Source organism: Dasypus novemcinctus, chromosome 7, assembly GCF_030445035.2.
Source record: "Dasypus novemcinctus isolate mDasNov1 chromosome 7, mDasNov1.1.hap2, whole genome shotgun sequence".
In the NCBI taxonomy this organism is placed as follows: Eukaryota; Metazoa; Chordata; class Mammalia; order Cingulata; family Dasypodidae; genus Dasypus; species Dasypus novemcinctus.
The window spans coordinates 125431551-125451220 of record NC_080679.1 but is presented as its reverse complement, the minus strand read 5'-3'; the positions used below and the strand labels follow the sequence as shown (position 1 = coordinate 125451220).

Sequence of the window (19670 nt, the reverse complement as noted above, 5' to 3'; positions counted from 1 at the left end):
TCCACATTTCCACTATGTTTTTGAAATCAGATTTTTAGATATTGGCTTTGCTTTCTAATATGTTTCTTTTAAAAGCTCATTTGCCCTCATGTCTCTTGGAATTGTCTTCAGCACTATTGGTTTAAATGTCCATATCGGAAGAAGGATTTATCCCACCCCCCATCACACGCATCACTGTGGTCTGCTGACTGCCTGCTTAGGCCTCTGCCATCTGCCATGTGTAAAGGTGGGCCTGGATCTTCAGTGTGATCTATTCTCCATTTCATTTCATTTCTTGCCTTCATTTGCCTAAGCTGCTATCACAAATATTGCAAACTGGTTTTCGCAGTAAATAGGAATTTATTGGCTTATGGCTTTGAAACTAGAAGAAATCCAAAATGAGGATATCCGCAATACTTTCTATGGTAGTTTGAGGCTGTATGAGACTGTGTGGACCCCAGAAAATCATGTTCTTAATAAAGCTGGTCCATTCCTGTGGGTGTGAACCTATTGTGGATGGAACCTTTTGATGAGGTTGCTTCAGTTAAGGTGTGGCCCAGTGTGGGTCTTAACCCTCTTACTGGAGTCTTAATAAATGGGCTGTATATGGAGAAAGAAAGCACAGGAGTAGAGAGAAAAGCTGCAGAAACAGAGAAACCAACAGAAGCAGAGAAAGGAAGCCAGAAGCTGAAGCAATGGAACCTGGAAGAGAAGGAAGAGACCAGCAGATGATGTTTGCTTTGCCATGTGATAAAGGAGCACCAGCAGTCAGTCTCTGGGGAGAAAGCATCACCTGATGATGCCTTAATGTGGATGTTTTCACAGCCTCAAAACTATAAGCTTACAAGTTAGTAAATCCCATTGAAAAGCCAACCCATTTCTGATATATCGCATTCCAGCAGCTTTTGCAAACTAAGCTCTTGCTTTCTCCCCGAAGACTGTCATGTTCTGATGCTGGCAGCCAACCGTCCCTGGGGTTCCTGGGCTTGTATTTCTGCCTCCTGTAACAGGGTGATGTCTTCTCCTTTATTCGTACTCTTCAGGTTCCTGATGACTTCCAGCTTCTCCCTGTGGCCTTCTTGTTATAGGGCCTGTAATTCAGATTCAGACCCACCCTGCTTTAGTTGGCCACTCCCTAATACAAATCCCATTTACAGTGGGTTCAGGCTTTCAGGGATGGAGATTAAGAGTAAGAAGATGTGTTTTCTTGGGGAACCTAATTTAACCTACAACAGATCTCAAGTAAAAGCTGAAATTTTCTTCTGTTTCCTATACTCCTTTTCCCCAAATGTCTAAATTTCTGTTTGATTCTCTTCCTTATTTATCTTTTGATCCAAATGAACAATTCTAGATCAAGGATCTTTTAAAGGTGAATATAGGAAACAGCCAAATAATGTATCTTTTACTGTCATGAATGGGATCGCCTTAGTTTTATTCTTTGAGTCCTTCACTATTTCCTTACTGCTAATTTTTGACCCACTTGACCCTACAGGATAGCATCTCATGACTTTCCACAGGGCACATTCACATACAAATGTGCAGTGTACTATCTGAATTTTCTCTACCACACCCGGGTTGGAGGAAGCATTAGGTTTCTTTATATTTCTGAATCAAAGTCTTACACAGCCCCTGCCCCACAGGGGCTGACTGAATCTTCAAACGCAGGTGTTCTAGCATCTCTCTCCCCCTCCCTCAGGACTCTTCACAGTCCTGGGACTGAGCCAGCCCAGCACCTTTGAGATCATCCCTGATTCTGCTTATTGCCAACAGACCTAAGCCATTTCAGTTCTATCCAGTCGTCAGCTTCTTTCTGGAAGGTGACGGCCTGACAGTAAGAGTTGGGAGAGATAGGTCCCCTCCCCAACACTCTTGCAAGCAGGTCGTCTGCTGCAATGAGTACATGTCCTAGAAGAAATTCTGCCATGCACGTCAACATGTATTTGGAAACAGGGAAAAAAGAAGAACTGTACTTGTAATTTCCAAGATGTTCCAGCTGTATCACCTGGCAGGAAAGGTCTTCTGGCATAGATGCAGCAACATTCTGTCAGAAGGGTAGGTTGACTGTCTTTCAGGGGAGGAATGGGCAGGATTTTTGTTAATACAGGATCTAAGGCAGTCCTGGGCCTTTGAATATCATTTCAATAGGTAATGGGCTTTCGTACTCATCAGATTCTCAAATCCCTTTTGTTCTAGAGCAGAAATGCCTGTACTATATTTCTGTTTAATCCATATACCCTGAACTTCTCATGAGAATAGAAGGCCTTTTAGTGTCAATTGAAATGAGCGTAACCAAAGCACTCTTTATAGCACTTGTGGAATATGGACCCTGCTAACAAATTACTCCTAGAGTTTGTGTTACTGATTGAATTTCTTCCAAATTTAATGCACACCCTGCCTCCCCTCTCCCCCCACGGATACAATTTAAAACCAATTCGTATATCCTCGTTTGTCCCTCTGTCTTTTAGTTTTAGGGATTCTGGGTCCTGGGCAAGTGCCCACCTCTCCATCCCCAGACAGGCTCCTGGTGCTGTGGGCATGGGTTCTGGGCATCCTTGGATCCCAGTACACCTGTCCTCCTGGTCTCTTTGCAGAGATGGCTCTTGTGGGTCAGGCTCTCCCCCTCCTTCAACCCTCGGATCCCTGTCTTTGCCAGGGCTACGCAGTTAAGGGCCCCTCAGAGGTGGGAGAGGCCTGGTCAACTTCTTTTTAGGCTCCTAGCATATTTAAAAAAATGATAGGCTAAAATAGGGCCACACAAATTACGGCCCTTAACTATTTGTACCCAACCATGAGAACTTTCACCATCTGCCAACACCTATGTGCTCATCTGGACATAATGTCTGAAGTCTAATTTAGGTCCTAGGTGCATGGGAGGCATCGTACCCAGGGCATCTGGAGCCCTGTCGCAGGCTCTGCCTCTGGTTCAGACACTGGTGACCAAAGGCCCCTTAAATCCTCTCCTGGCCCAGGAGGAAGCTCAGAGCCTAGATCCCTTGCTGGCACCTCAAGCACATGAAGGAACAACAGCTCTTTACTCAGAGACCTGGGTACTTCTCCAACTAGGTTGTCGTACCGTAGAGGAGTGGCCTTCTCCCTTCACCAAGCCAGGGGTCCCACCTCGAGTACTCTTTCATTCGCCCAGGGATGGACGGAGGCTGTCCTAGCCACACTCTTGTTTCCTGACTTCCTGACTGCCTAAGTGTCCTCCTGCCCCAGCACCAATGGCAGGTAATTAGGGAACGTGCTGGAGTTGGTGGGTGGCTGGTCTTAGCTCAGGAGTGATGAGAGTTCAGCAAAAAGCACACACCATAAAACTTCAGGATTGGAGTTGCTAAGGAGAAGGATAAGTGCCTGGAGAGGCTCTCGGGGGCTGTAGCCCCCTGTAATGTTCTTAAGCTCGGCAGTAGGCCCATGCGGTCTGCTTTATTATTCTTTAGTGTTTAATTGTGTTTATGTTACTATTCTTTACACAGTGTCTGATACATTTCATCTCTTTTATTTTTTTTTTTTATTTTTATTTTTTTTAAGATTTATTTATTTATTTAATTTCCCCCCCCTCCCCTGGTTGTCTGTTCTTGGTGTCTATTTGTTGCGTCTTGTTTCTTTGTCTGCTTTTGTTTCTTTGTCCGCTTCTGTTGTCGTCAGCGGCACGGGAAGTGTGGGCGGCGCCATTCCTGGGCAGGCTGCTCTTTCTTTTCACGCTGGGCGGCTTTCCTCACGGGCGCACTCCTTGCGCGTGGGGCTCCCCCACGCGGGGGACACCCTTGCGTGGCACGGCACTCCTTGCGCGCATCAGCACTGCGCATGGCCAGCTCCACACGGGTCAAGGAGGCCCGGGGTTTGAACCGCGGACCTCCCATATGGTAGACGGACGCCCTAACCACTGGGCCAAAGTCCGTTTCCCTCATCTCTTTTAGAAAGTTAAAAAATGCATCTCCTCATATCCCCTCAGGAACAAAAGTAAATGAGGAGGTGAACGTGCAGATAAATAAAACATTGTATTTACTGGAAATGCTTCTTTTTGTCTCACAGCATCTGGTCAATGTTTCTGGTGAAGACATACATCTTCATATTTTACCTCCACAAACCACGTACTTTCAGATCAAGTATGTGAAAAAGGTAAGTGTCACCGTCCATTCCACGTTCTGTGGGGTGTTGGTATTCCAGGTGGTGGGTCTGCCTGGGCCCTGTGGCGTGTTGTCACCCAGAGTCCTGCTGCCTGTGCATCCAGGGCCTTGGCCTAATGAGAGCCCGCTTGTCTTCCAGGAGCACCGCCTCGTCCCTGGCTTGTCCCTCCCAGTCACCATTACATTTTCTCCAGATGAGTGGCGTTACTATTATGATTGCCTCCGTGTTCACTGTAAGGTAAGCTTCTTAAAATGTTTGGGGGAGGGAAATGAGGGAGTCAAAATTTATATCCTAAAGGGAAAAAGAAAGGGAGATTGGATGACAAGAATGAGGCTTCCCACCCCAGTGCCTGGGTTTTACCTGGCAGCCAGTCCAATGGCAAGGAAGGGGTGTCCAGTGAGGTGGGTCCAGGAAGGGGGTGTGAGGCAGCCGAGAACTGGGGCAGAGCCGGCCTAAAACCTCACTTATCAGATGGTGCTGGGAGGCAGTGAAGGCTTTTCAAACAGCTTAAGTGAACTTCTTTAAGCGCTAGGTTGAAAAATTAACCCCGAGTCGTGATGAGAAGCACAGGTAGCTGGACTGGGTCTCAGGTGGAGCATCCTCAGAGATAGCCCCCAGGGTCTGCTGAGAGCCGGTGTGGCCTGACCCCAGATGGCTCTGCTGCTTGAACTCTCCTGGGCTTGTCTAGGTCACCTAATGCGTCTTTGGCCTCCAGCCACAACCAGCTCTATGTCCTGTCCATCCTTCCCTTAAAACCGTCAATTCCACACCCCTTCGAAGGCCCAGCCTTCGCAACTTGAGAAGCCTTAGGTTCACTAAATCCCTCATTTTTCAAAACTGAAACTAAAACTGAACACTAACCTTGAGCAACAAATGAGTTTCAATTAAAAAAACAGCAACCCAAAAACAAAATATTCCTTTCAGGAACATTCTGTTCCAAGCAGAAGAAATTTTCCTAAGAGAGGCCTTCTTTGGTTTGTGGTGCACTTTTCCTGCTACTCAAAACAGTCGTAAAAATAATATCTCACAGTTGTATAATACTTCTAACTTTTCAAGGCAGTCATCTTCAATTCTTAAAACGTCTTTGGGGAAAGATGAAATTTCCGCATTTTGCAGAGGAAGAAACAAGTCTGAGAGAGGGTAAACTTACCTTGGGACTAAAAACAGGTCTCTACACTTCTCTTTCTCTCTCTCTCTTTTTTTTCCCAATTTCCAGTTCCTTTTAATTTTTTTTTTATCCAGTTCTGTGCTGATATCTCTTTTTAGCAGGCCACTAAAGATTGAGAGATGCACCTCTATTATTATTTTCATGTTTACACAAAGGCATCATTATCTTTCACGTTTCTGGATAGTGAACATCATTTCAAAGTGTATTTAAACATATCTGTATTTTGTTTATGGTTAAGAACATTCAATATTTCAAACGTTGTACTTAAACGCCCTCGGAATTCTTTTAAGATTTATCTTTTATTTATTTCTTTCCCCTTCTCTGCCCCTCCCCCAGTTGTCTGCTCTCTGTGTCCATTTGCTGCGTGTTCTTCTGTGTCCTCCTGTGTTTTTGTCAGCAACATCTGGAATCTGTGTCTCTTTTTGTTGTGTCATCTTGCTGCATCAGCTGTCCGTGTGTGTGGTGCCACACCTGTGCAGGCTGAGCTTTCTTTGCGCTGGCCAGTTCTCCTTATGGGGTGCACTCGTTGTGTGTGGGGCTCCCCTACGCAGGGGTCACCCCTGTGTAGCACGGCACTCCTTGTGCACATCAGCACTGCGAGTGGGCCAGCTCACCACATAGGTCAGGAGGCTCTGGGTTTGAACCTTGGACATCCCATGTGGTAGGCAGATGCCCTATCTGTTAGGCCAAATTCACTTCCCTCCCTCGGAATTCTTGAGAATATTTTTTAAATGACTAAAAACAAGACAAGAAATAAAGCATCTACAAATTTTCCTTTGATCTTCAATATGGTAAGCTCAGCATTTCCCCCATTAATTTTAGGGAGATGACACTTTGCTGGTTCCCATCCATGCTTATCCTGTCATGAATAAACTGGACTTTCCTTCATTTATAAATCTGTCAGATGTTCTACTTGGTGAAAGGTGAGTTACCAGAGGAACTGCTAAAATATCAAAGGATGTAAAAAGTTAAAGAATGTCTTAGACTTGTGGTTTTCCTCATTAAAAATTATTCTTTAAGTACTTACTCTGATTATAGTGCTATCTCTAGCGATATGAAGAAGGTGATATTGAGTTGTTTGATGTTGATAAATAATTGCCATGCCAGTTGTTAAAATATTGTAATGCTCGTATACTGGTTTAGGGAAACATGTACTGTCCTTAGTCCCCTATCCCTCTGTGGCAGCTGCCTGGCCCCACCTCTGTCCCCCTGCCACCCAATGACTCAGCAACTAAGTTCAGGCCTAACAATTGGCCAAGGTGGGTGGAGGCTGGGGGGGAGGGATGGGGAGGGGATTCCTGCCTGAGAAGTGCCAACTGATTGATATTTTGAAAGCACCCTGTGGTTAAAGGATGAATCAGCATAGGTTCTGATTCTGGAGGTCTTAGAGTCTAATGGAGAACGATGCTATCAATTTCTTACGTCAGTTGCTAAGTGGTATAATGGAGGCCCTGAAGAGGAAACCCTTAACTCTGACCGACAGAACTCGGAAAGTCCTCGCTCATGTAGGAGGTGCATCTGGATTATTCTATGTGGACACTGTGTGTGTGTGTGTGGCGGGGGAATAAGGAAGCATTCCAGGCAGAGGATTGGCATATTCTGAGGCAGGTGGCAGGAGAGAGCAGGGACTACTTCTGAAGGAGATAGGGACTAATTCCTGGAGGAGATGAAAAGCCACCAAAGGGCTAATCCATCCAGTAGCAAGCCCATACCATAGGTCAAGACTGTGGGACTGCAGCTGGCTTACGTGGATGAAAGCAAGTTCAAGGGAGCACATAGGCAGCACTGAGCAGAGGGTACCAGCCCCTGATGACCAGGAGGTAGAGTTAGAAAGAGGGCAATTGATGTATGTGAGCTTCCAGCCTTTCTCTTTTTAGTACCACCTGCCATCCTTGAGTGGAATCCCAAAACTAGGTCTTCAAGGACTGCCTGGATTTGGCACCTTCCCCTTGAGCTCCTGACTTATCATCTGTTTATTTTTAAGCAACTCTTCAAAAGATGTAAAATAAGGTGTACAAAAAAGTATACAATTTAAAGAAGAATAATAGAATGGATACTTGTTTGAAGACATAAAACATTACCAGTGACCACTAGTGTGAATTTTATGATAACCATTCCCTTGACTTGCTTTCAAAATTCTGACACATATGCATGCATCCCCTAAATAACACATTGCTTAGCTTTGCCCCTTTCTGTTCTCTATGGAAATGCAGTCACTCTGTTCGTCAGTTCTATTGTAACCTGTTTTTTTCCTTCAGTATTATGTTTTTGTGATTCAGCCATGCTAACGCATATAGCTGTAGTTCACTTCTGGATAGCCCGTTGTGTGAATTTCTTCCCAATTTTTTATTTGCTTTAATGCCCATGGCATGTGGGTCGTTTCTGCTGTTTGGTTTTCTGCTGTCGTATATACTTGTTCTTGTCTCCTGGGACAGCACATGTTCAAGAATTTCTCTTGGGTATTTTCCCAGAAGTGGAATTACAGGTTGTTGCATAGGTTCAATTTACTATGTGATGCCCAACTTTTCTGAATCAGTTGTACCCATTTACATACCCACCTGCAGTGCACGAGAATTCCTGTTTCTCCTATGTCATTGCAACACTGGGTGTTACTTGAGTTATACATTTTTGGTGTCTTGTATCTTCTTTGTTCCTTGCGCTTCGATTCTCTACTTCTTTTCCTCAGTCATTCTGCTGGACTCTATCCCAGAGCTTCCTCCACCAATTAATCATCTCTCTTCCTCACCTCCCTTCCTGGTTCTGTGTGGCCACCCTTCTTGTCATCTCCCACTCCTCAGTATTGAGTGGTCTGTACAGGGGCCTCAAGAGGCTGGCAGCGCCCACTCACTCTATGCATTTTGATGCCAAATATAGCTATTTAAGGTCTTTTTAAAAAATGTTTATTTACTATTTTTATTTATTTATTCCTCCCTCCCCCCCCCCCTTTGTTGGGGAACTGAACCCAGGTCCTCCCATGTGGGAGGGAGGTGCTTAATTGCTTGAGCCACCTCCGCTCCCAACTATTTCTTTTAAATGAACAGCTATAGCAGTTGAAGTGGCTGGAAACAACCAGCTTCTTTCATTCGTTCTTTTTTTCTTTCCTCCTTTTTTCCCCTCCACAAATTACTTTTCTGGGGGGACCATTAGTCAAGGTTATGAGTTGAGAACAATGGTTTATTAAACTCACAAAAATGAATAGACTTTGTAAGGCAGACATCTGTCTTTGGTCCTGAACACAACACAACCTCCCTAAGGCTCTTCCTCTTCTATTTTGTGTATAATTCTCATTATTTACAATCAGAATAAAAACTTCAGCTGAACAGTTCATTAAAATGAATTATTGCTTATAATGGTGTAATACATTTTTTAAATCTTTGAAAAGATAAGCATGCTCATTTTCTCCTCTAAACATTCTGGCAGCACGTTGTGCCTTCCCAAGACTTGATGTCCTTTAAATAATGGCTTTTTTTTTTCTTTTTAACCAACTCTTAACTATCCCTTCAATATAAACTATCTGGGAGCAGGACAGGGGTGAGTATTTGAAAGGACTTTTGCATGAAAAGTTCCCTATTGATCCTAGGCTACCTTGTGGGATGAAGGTATCATTTGGCTGGGTATTTTTTTTTTTTTTGGTTGTTATTTACAACAATTTTAACTGAGTGCTTTTTATGCTTGCATATAGCCTATACCATCTACAGAACTACTCATATCAATCCTCAGAGATTAAAATAAGACAGATATGCGCCAAAATATGGGGTATTAAAAAGCAAGTCTTTCATTTTTTCTTCCTATTCAGTAAATGATTTGCAAACATGTTGCAGACACAAAGTTTTGTATAGATTATTTCGTTAGAAATTAGAGTGTCATAAATCCTTACAAATATTAAGCTAGGGAAAAAACTCACTTTCATTTTGAATTAAAATTTGTTGGAATATAGTAAGCGGTCATGCACTTTTCTTCTTCGCCTTCTCCACCAAGTTTGCCATCTACACCTACAATCAGCAAGCATGCCAGCCTTCCATCCTTGTACAAGGACTTGACCCTGTCACTTTAGTCCATTTTCTTATTTTATAAAAATTGCATTAGTTTACACGATATATATTTTTTTAATTTTTCTTCTTTATTTTCTTTTAAATGTTACATTAAAAAAAGATGCGGTCCCCATATACCCCCCACACCCCCTACCTCACTCCTCCTACATCAACCTCTTTCATCATCGTGGCACATTCACTGCACCTGGTGAATACATTTTGGAGCACTGCTGCACCACATGGACAGTAGTCTACATTGTAGTCTACACTCTCCCCCACTCCACCCAGTGGGTCAATGGCAGAACACACAATGTCCAGTATGTGTCCCTGCAGCACCACCTAGGACAACTCCAAATCCTGAAAATGCGTCCACATCATATCTCTTCTTCCCTCTCCCTACCATCAGCAGCCACCATGGCCACTTTCTCCACATCAATATTACAATTTCTTCCCTTAGTAATCACAATAGTTCCCCAGTAGAACACCAGTAAGTCCTTTCTAATCCATACTCTATTCCTCCATCCTGTGGACCCTGGGATAGTTATGTCCAGTCCCCTCTACATCAAGAAGGGGCTTAGATTCCACCTGGATGATGGATGCAATTCTCCTGCTTGCAGTTGTAGGCACTCTTGGCTCCCTGGTGTGGTGGTTGACCTTCTTCACCTCCCTGTTAGCTGGGCAGGGTAAGTCCAATAAACCAGAGGGTAGGAGTTGCAAGACTGCTGAGGCTCAGGGCCTGGCTGTCACCTGAATAGTCCAGAGATTCAGGTCTCCTGTGTATACACCAACCCCATCGTCAACCACAGGTCTGGTAAAAGTAACAGAAGAGGCATGTGTAGAAAGGTCATATCTGAGGCCAACTTCATCACACTCAGGAACACAAACTCCAGAGTAGGGCCAACTGCCATGGCCCTGAACTCCAGAGCCATCTGCCATCACCATAGAACCTGTGGGTCTCTGTAGCTCTCTGGAGTACCAGTACCTGGGTTTCTAGCTACTTTGGCTGTCTCTGGTACCCTGTGGAGGCATGTGTAAGCATTACCCCTCGAATACCACCCGACTCTTTTTTTGGAGACTTATAGCCATATAAACTCATTTGTCCTTTCCATTTCTCCCTTTTATCTAGTTTCATCAGCTTTTAACACCTGATATTATATGTCAGTTGAGATATTCTGCCAGTCTGAGTTGACCCTTTTATTCAAGGTCTTTTTCTGGTTATATCATAAGCTGGTGCTTGGTAGTAATCCCTCAGTGCCAGGGAGGCTCATTTCTGGGAGTCATGTCCTGGATGGGTTCTTTATTTAGCATTCATTCATTGATTCATTCAACCAACCTTTACTGAATGCCTACTAAGTGCCAGACACAGTGGTAGGTACTAATGAAGACATTGGCCTATGGTTAGACAAATGATTCCACTGCTTAATTCGGCATTCTAAGGTGGGACACCCTAACCCAACTGTGAGTGAGGCATGTTGGGGGCAGGTGGAATGGAGGAGGGGCTCAGACCCAATATCCTAGAGGAGAGCTTGTCTGAACTGAGTTTTGAAGGATGCCTAGAAATCAGCCAGTAGAAGAGGAAGCAGTAGAAGAGAAGTGTGGGTGTTCACAGAGGGGGTAGGTGACCTGCATGGGGTCAGAGATGTGAAGTGTCACGTTTGGGCCTTTCTAGAGAGTTCCGAGTTACTGGACATGGGTCACCAGAGCAGCGGCCAGGAAAACAGGAGAGACGCCATCCCAAAGGGCCTCAGGCTGTGCTGGGAAATCTTGCCTTGACCCTGAGGCCATAATAAAAGTTTAAGCAGAGAAATGGCCCAGTCATCTCAACATTTGAGAGCCCTCTCTCTGGCAGTGGTGTGCAGAGAATCTGTGGGCACAAGGCTGGCATTGCTGTGAGCCAGGTGAGGGCCTGAAACTCTGGAAAAATAGGCCATGATTCCAAATACTCAGATGTAGCAGCAGGGCATCTCGGCCTCAGACCAGGCTCCTTAGATGCAGAGACAAGGCCTTCACTGGGGGAAAAATGAAGGAGTGAGAGAAGGGCGAGGGTGTGGGAAAGGGACTGAGTGCCACTCCACCCCTTCCCCGTGATTAGTCACTGGTTACTTAGGGATGGAGTTGGGGGTAGGAGGGTGGGGGGTTCTAACCTCCCAGCCAAGGATGCTTCTCTGGAGAAGGTCAAGGTGAGAGCTGCTACCTACAGTGTTCCCAGCAGCTGGGAGGCAGGGGGCAGGGGGCACCAGCTTGTAAAAGGGATGCCTAGAGCAGCTACAAATCGCCAGCAAGCTGACTGGCCCTAGATTTACACGTCCAACTTGTCAGCCCACCTGGCTTCATGTGCCTCTGCATTTGTCCTTCCCTGGTGTAATGGCGCCGATTCTATGAGCAACTGAGCTGTAGCCTTTAGAGGTGACCATCTCCTGGTGGATTGTGTTATTATCATATCGCTCCAGGCTGCTGTGCACCATGTGAGCCATCTCTAGGCGACAACGCCTAGGAATGAGGCCCGGGAGTCTAATCCATTCCATCCTAAGAAGTGCTTGCACGTGGGCCATCGCACATGCAAGCAATAAGATGGGCCATTGTCTGTAGAAAATTTTAAAATGACAATAAAGCTACTAAAAGTTGGCCTCCTTTTAATATCACTGTGCACCCACAGTTCTAAATATTGTCAGTGATAAAATATTCTCCTCCCTGCGAGGCCGACTGCTCCCATCCATTGCCTCTCAGACAAAAGCAGCATCTTGCCCCTGGTCTCCCAGCTTGCCATGCTCAGCTTTGCTCCTCTCTCGACTTACCCTGGTGTGTGAGGCTGTCTGGCGCGCTCCCTCAGAGCTGAAAAGCTGTCTAGCCCTGGCCCTTTCTCTGTGTCAGCGTGAGCCCCACCCCACGTGTGCACAAACATGCCCACTGGGGCTCCATTTCTTCAGGGGCCACTTGTCCAGTGAGGCTTGCGACCAGCAGTGGATGGGCGTATGGGTGCTTGCCTTTCTGTGCTTGTCCCAGCTTGTGGCAGCTTCCAGGTCAGCTTCTCTCTCTCCCATTCTCTATTTTTTTTAGGAGGTACCAGGGATGGAACCTGGGACCTCTTACATGCGAAGCAGGTGCTCAGCCACTGAGCTGTACCTGCTCCCCTTACTCTCTCGCCTACCAAGAGGACAGTCTCCAGTCAGCTCCTCTTCCAGCTCTCCCATCACTGTGTCTTTTTTTTTTTTCTCCAAAAATAGAATCTTATTAGGTTTATTTTATTCCATTTATTTTAATACGTATTTTTTATTTTTTATTTTTTTTATTAAATTTTTTAAAATTGATTTTGTAAAAATATTACATTAAAAAAAAATATATGAGGACCCCTTCAACTCCACCACCCCCACCCCACCACTCCCCCCCCAGCAACACTCATTCCCATCATCATGACACATCCATTGCATTTGGTAAGTATGTCTCTGGGCACCTCTGCACCTCATGGTCAATGGTCCACATCTTGGCCCATACTCTCCCCTATTCCATCCAATGGGCCCTGGGAGGATTTATAATGTCCGGTGATTGCCCCTGAAGCACCATCCAGGGCAGCTCCAAGTCCCTAAGACACCTCCACATCTCGTCTCTTCCTGCCATTCCCCATACCCATTAGCCCCCATGTCCACTTTTCCCACTCCAATGCCACCTTTTCTCTGTGGACATTGGATTGGTTGTGTCTATTGCACCTCTATGTCAAGAGGAGGCTCAGATTCCTCATGGATACTGGATGCAATCCTCTCGCTTTCAGTTGTAGGCACTCTGGGCTCCGTGGTGTGGTGGTTGTCCTTCTTCAACTCCATGTTAGCTGAGCCATCACTGTGTCTTTAAGCAATGGGACCCCGGATGCTGCTGCAGCATTGCCACTGGCTCATTGTGATGCCCTGGTACTCCCCGCTGTCTGGGTTTCCATTTGTACCTCCTTAGGGAAAGGCCCAGCCTGAGGATGGTTTATAACAGAATCTTTAGACTGTTGGAAAGAGTAAAGGAGAAGTGGTCCATCAATACTCAAATTGAGTCTGTTGCAGATTTTTTTTTTTAAATCCTCAGCTTGTCATGACTTCATCACTCATTCATTGTCTCATTCATCCATTTGGTCTGCTGGCTTCCATTTGTTACTGCCTGGAGAATGAGGACTTTTTATCAGTAAACAACCAAAAAGAAGAGGCAATGCAGCAAAGCACCAAGGCTCTGGAGCCATTCTGCCTGGATTCCAGTCCCAGTTCTGCTTCTGGAGAGCTGTGTGTTCTTGCCAATCAACAATCTCTGTGTGCTCTAAGTTCCTCATCTGTGAAATGTACCCCATAATAGTACCTACCTCGTATGATTGTTCTGAGGATTAAATGAATTAAAATAGAACTTATTCATCATTAATAATAATCGTTTCAAGTTTTTTAAAACACATAGAATGCTGCCTACCATGCAGTCAGTGCTTTGTCTTAATTATTATTATCATTACTATTACTGTTATCATAATGATTACTATTACGATTGTTCTTGTAGAGATTTTAGCCTAAAGAAGTCACAAGTGAGTTCTAGCCAGATTGGCTTACACACTAGCAGAGGTAGACAACACATAGAGAAATGGCAACAAGAGACGGAGAAGTGGAAGGTCTGGCTCGCCAAGTTGCAGGTGGGCTTCCAACACCCAGTGAGTGGGTCTAAGGGCAGAAGGATGTGTGAAACCCCCAGAATGCCCTGCTGGGGACTGCATAAGCTCTGGCAATTCCACAGAGGGCTTGCGATGAGGGAATGGCTCTGGAATTAGAGGAGAGCTTCTAACTTCTCTTGGTACTTATACTAAAAATAAATAGCTTTATTGAGATATAATTCACATACCATAAAATTCATCAATTTAAAATGTGCAGTTCAGTGGTCTTGAGGACATCCACAAAGTTGTGTGACCATCGCGAGAATCAATTTTAGAATATTTGCATAACCCCCCAAAAGAAACTCCAAACCCACTAGTAGTGTGTCCCTCTCCCCACCCCCCAAATCTCCCTGCCCAACACTAATCTACTTCTGTCTCTATAGATTCACCTATTCTGGATATTTCAGATACATGGAATCATAAAATATAGGGTCTTTCATAAGGAGCTTCTTTCACTTAGCATGATGATTTCAAGGTTCATCGATGTTGGAGCATGTAGCAGTACTTCGTTCTTCTTTTATTGCCAAGTAATATTCCCTTGTATAGCCAGAGCACATTGTGATTATCCATTCTTCAGTTCCTGGATGTTTGAGTTGTTGAGTTGTTTTGCTTATTGGTTATTATGAGTAATGCTGCTATAGACATATGTTTTTTTTTTTTTCTTGTTTTTATTTTTTATTTTTATTTTTTTATTGACTTTGTAATAATATTACATTAAAAATATATATGTGAGGTCCCATTCAACCCCACCCCCCCACCCCACCTCTCCCCCCCCCCAGCAACACTCGTTCCCATCATCATGACACATCCATTGGATTTGGCAAGTACATCTTTGGGCACCTCTGTACCTCATAGTCAATGGTCCACATCATGGCCCATACTCTCCTCCATTCCATCCAGTGGGCCCTGTGAGGATTTACAATGTCCGGTGATTGCCTCTGAAGCACCATCCAGGGCAGCTCCATGTCCCAAAGACGCCTCCACCTCTCATCTCTTCCTGCCTTTCCCCATACCCATCAGCCACCATGTCCACTTTTCCCAATCCAATGCCACCTCTTCTATGTGGACATTGGATTGGTTGTGTCCATTGCACCTCTATGTCAACCTTATGTTGAGTGAAGCAACCCAGACATTGAAGGACATATGTTTTTATGTGGACAGATTTTCATTTCTCCTGGGTAGCACCTGGAATTGCTGGAGTCTGTGGTAAGTCTATGTTTAGCATGTTGAGGAGCTGCCAGACTCTTTTCCACAGTGACTGCACCAATTTCACATTCCTGCCAGCAATGTATGAGGAGTCCAATAAGACTTATATTTTAAATATCAAAATAAAACATTTCTACAGTTAAAGAAGAAACACCATGGGAAAGACGAAGGTAAGGGGAGAACTCCGATTCAGAAAGTTGATTTCCCTTTGCACGTTTAAAACACTTGGACAAAATCGCCAGAAGTTGTAGGATTTGCATCTAATGCACTTTGGTGTTGCTGCCAGATAGAGCTTCTCTGAGGACTAGATAATGCCTCAGTACATTTTCCCACAAAGTATATGTATTCATCAACTAAATTTTCCTTGGCTGGATTTCATCGTTGTAAAATTTCCTTACTGAGATAAAATTCCATTGAACATTTACCAACTGCCTATAAACAATTTTTGTGGCTTGAAATCTGATAAAAGGTATTTTGACAGCCTCAGTAAACAACAGAGTGGCATTCCAGTTTCTATCCAACATCTCTAAACATCAAACAGCATCCTGGGGTGCAGGAGGACTTTCAGCTCTGTATTTTGAACCTTGCCTTAGAACTAGACAAACCTAACCACCATGGCTTGGTGAACTTTGTAATTATTCACTATTTTACGGGGCATTGTAGACAAAATATAGTCTCACTTTTCCTAGGCAAGTAAATAAGAACATGCTTATATTAGGTACTGAAATTTTGTGTCTGTCCATTTCTGTGGTTCTAAAAAGATTTGTTTTGCTTCAGCATGCTCTGCAGTTTCTCCAGCATGTGTGTACCTGGTACCAAAAACAGGGCGACATGTCAAGCCAATCCAGTCAATTGGCCAGTTATTTTCTCCATGTGGTACCAACTTATCTTCCTTGCAGCATGCTGCCTCTGTTGACCAGTTGGCTGGTGTGTCGTAGACACACTTACATGAAAATGTCCTCAGGCCTCCTCTGGATTACCCCTGCCTTCCCCAGTTTTCGTTCTGGGTCTGGCTGCGTGAGCATGGAACTCCACAGCCTCATGCGTCTGTGAAGGCTGGGGCCACTCCAAAGACTGCAGGGCCGCAAGCATTTTATTAACAGAACATATTCCCAGCTACTCCGTTCTAAAGTCAGGATCTTCTAGTTCCTGGAACTTTAGGAAAAATTTTATTGTGCTAGCACACATATGTATTTATGTTATAACAAAATGTTCCATCTTAAAGGTAAAATTCAATGGCATTAATTACGTTTACAATATTGTACTACCACCAACACCAACCACTGCCAAAACTTTTTCATCCGCCAAACAGAAGTTCTGTTATCCATTGAGCAGTAACTACCCATTTCCACTTCCTCCTGGTCCCTGTTAACCTCGAATTTACACTGTCTCTTTTAGTTTGCATCTTGTAAGTATTTCATATAACTGGAATCATGTGACATTTATCTTTTGTGTCTGTATTATTTTACTTAGCATAATGTTTGCAAGATTCGTCCACGTTGCATGTATCATTCCTTCATTCTTTTTTACAGCGGTAAAATACTCCGTTGTATGGCTATACTATATTTTGTTCATCCATTCATCTGTTCATGCACCCAGGTTTTTTCCACCTTTTGGCTACTGAGAATAATGCTGCTTTGAACATTTGGTGTACAATTATCTAATTGAGTCCCTGTTTTCAGTTCTTTTGTACTGTATGCCTAGGAGTGGAATTGCTGGGTCCTATGTTAAATCCACATTTAACTTTTTTAGGCATGTCAAACTGTTTTCCACAGCATTTTTATGTTACCACTAGCAATTCACAAGGGTTCCAGTTTCTTCACATCCTTGTTAACACTTGTTATTTTCTTTTTCTTATTTAATAGCCATCCTAGTGGGTATGAAGTAGTACTTCATTGCATTTCTTGAATGGTAAATGACGTTGGACATCTTTTTGTGTGTTTATTGTCCATATGTTTATCTTCTTTGGAGAGATGTCTGTTCAATCTTTTGCCCAGTAGAACATTTTTTATGTTTCTGAGATGTAGGAATTCTTTAGATATTATGAATATTATAGTTTTACTACATATATGCTTTGCACTTCTTTTCTCCCATTATGTAGTTTGCTTTTTTAACTTTCTTGATAATGTCCTTTGATGCGCAAAACTTTTTAATTTTGATGAAGTACAGTTTATTTTTTTTTTATTGCTCATGCTTTCAGTTCCAAATCTAAGAATGCATTGCCAAATCCAAGATCATGTAGGTTTTCCCCTATATTAATTTCCTAAAGCTTTTGGTTTTAGGTCATTGATCCATTTTGAGTTAATTTCTTTATATGGTGTGAGATAGGGATCCAACTTCATTCTTTTGCATGTGGAAATCCAGTTTTTCATCACTATGTGTTAAAGAGACTATTCTTTCCCCATTGAATGGACTTGGCACCCTTGTCAAAAATCAGTTTGCCATAGATTTTTCAGTTTATTTCTGGCCTCTCAGTTCTATTCCATTGTCTATATATCTATCCTTGTACAAATGCAACACTGTTTTGCTCACTATACCTTTTTATTTGGTTTTGAAATTGTGTCTACAACACACCAGTCAACTGGTCAACAGAGGCAGCATGGTGCAAGGAAGATCAGTTGGTGCCACGTGGAGAAAACAACTGGCCAAGTGACTGGATTTGTTTGACATGTCACCCTGTTTTTGAGTCTTTGCTACTTTGTTGTTCTTTTTCACGATTGCTTTGTCTATTCGAGGGTCCTTGCAATTCCATATGAATTTGAGGATTGTCTTTCCATTTCTGCAGAGAAGGTTGCTGAGATTTTGACAGGGATTGCATTGAATCTGGATTGCTTTGGGTAATTCTGACTTCTGAACAATATTATGTCTTGCAATCTATGAACACAGTTTCTGGAACTTTTAAGGCATATGTTTTAAGAATTCACTGAATTCTTGTTGTGTTTCCTTAGGCAGTGAACTTCAGGGCTCATTTTAGAAGTGTGGGAATAACCAAAGTCAGAATATGATGTCTGAATGAAACCAAAGTTTCTCCCTGTCACTGGAGTTTAAAGAGTCTGGGCCATGTGGCAACATGCATTTGTAAATAGCACTGACAGGAAGTGAGATAGTGAGAGTCTTTCCTCGCACAGCCAATAACCAGGCTCCATCTGATTGTGCTAAAATGAGCCTCCAGTTGAGGGAGCAGAGAACCAGGTGAGCCTGGCTTAGAGGGAGGCATGGTGATGAAAGCTTACAATTGATCTTCAAAAGGGTCTTTTGAAGCCATCCTGCTGAAAGAGGAAAAATTCCCATTTTTCACCAAGCCAAGGAAAACACACTCTTGACTTATACTTATGTCTTCAAAGCTCAAAGCTGGTGTCTTGAAGGACCAGCAGCATTTTATGGAAACCATCTGGCAAGACTTGAGCTCATCAACACACTTGTCCTTTATTTACTTCAGCTCTTGCTTAGTGTATGCAGCAGTCCTGAGCTTATCTTTCATAATGTTTCAAAATTGATGTATGATCATTGTTGCTTAACAACAACCTGAATTTGTAGTATACAAAAACTTCTCCCATATGTAGTAGTTAAAATTTCTTTGAGTTCATATCCCTTTGCTGACCTGGTATTGATTTAGTTACTCATCTTCACCCAGTCTGTCTTCATGAATTTTAGCAGGAAAAGAAAGTCATCCAACCTCTAAATCATAGGGATTTTATTTATAAAGCATAAAGTGTACCCCCCTTTCCTTTACCAGCGTGAGATATTCCATGAAGGGAACTTTCAGTGAAAAACCTAAGTTAGTTTTTGTTTTCTTAAATATTGAATTCTAGACTTTTGACTCCTGGAGGAAGCAGTACCCAAAATGGAGCAAGCCAATATTGACCTTATTAAAGCCTTGCTCAGATGGTTTGCATCAGGCAAAGGGGCAGAACAACACATATTTATTATCAGCAACTAGAACAAATAAATATGTATGCCAGAGGAAGTAGGTAAAGGTGGAGTATTTTTCTTATTTAGGTCTTCTAGCCTTTATATAAATTCTTGGAATGGTTCATTGAATTTAGGAGCATATTTGTTTTTTGGCTTATATGAAAATGTCAAGGTGGTATCCTGTGCTAAGAAGAAAGAAACACTAATTTAAAATATTGTTGGAAAATATATTCCTGGATTAATTCCCAATTCTAGTGTTTAAGAATGTAACCCGAGGAATTCCAGGGTCTCCCTGAAGTACCATTCCTTGGAGAAGCAAAGTCATAGATGGTCTCCAATTAAAGACCGCTCATTTGAGAGTGCTTTGAGTACTTTCTGGGTGATTCCTCCACCTTGCTTGGTTTATGCAATTGTCACATCCCATATAGACACTGTAAATGCAGTCACATTTGGTCACTTTCTGAAGCCTGGTAACATACGAAATGGTGTTTTATTTTTCACAAAAGCACTACATACACATACACACATTCTTTTACTATGGTTTCTAGGACATGATTATTTAATGCTTGTCCACATATTT

At 43.3% G+C, this 19670-nt stretch overlaps 1 protein-coding gene across 13 annotated transcripts in view; it reads left to right on the top strand.

The window, feature by feature from the left end:
* The window catches only part of LOC101430044 (cilia- and flagella-associated protein 221-like), a 95970-nt gene that overhangs the window by 9993 nt on the left and 66307 nt on the right, over nt 1-19670 (top strand). For 8 of the 13 annotated variants that reach the window (XR_009186637.2, XR_009186638.2, XM_058301135.2 and 5 more), the window contains 3 exons: nt 4012-4098; nt 4246-4344; nt 6098-6198. Coding sequence is in view for 11 of the 13 variants with exons in the window: in XM_058301135.2 (XP_058157118.1) it covers nt 4012-4098; nt 4246-4344; nt 6098-6198 (287 nt within the window). In the remaining 2 variants the exon portion in view is untranslated. Of the gene's footprint in view, nt 1-111; nt 227-2092; nt 3208-4011; nt 4099-4245; nt 4345-6097; nt 6199-19670 lie in introns of those variants that run through there. The other 5 variants (XM_071216492.1, XM_058301143.2, XM_058301145.2 and 2 more) reach the window with 4 other exon arrangements.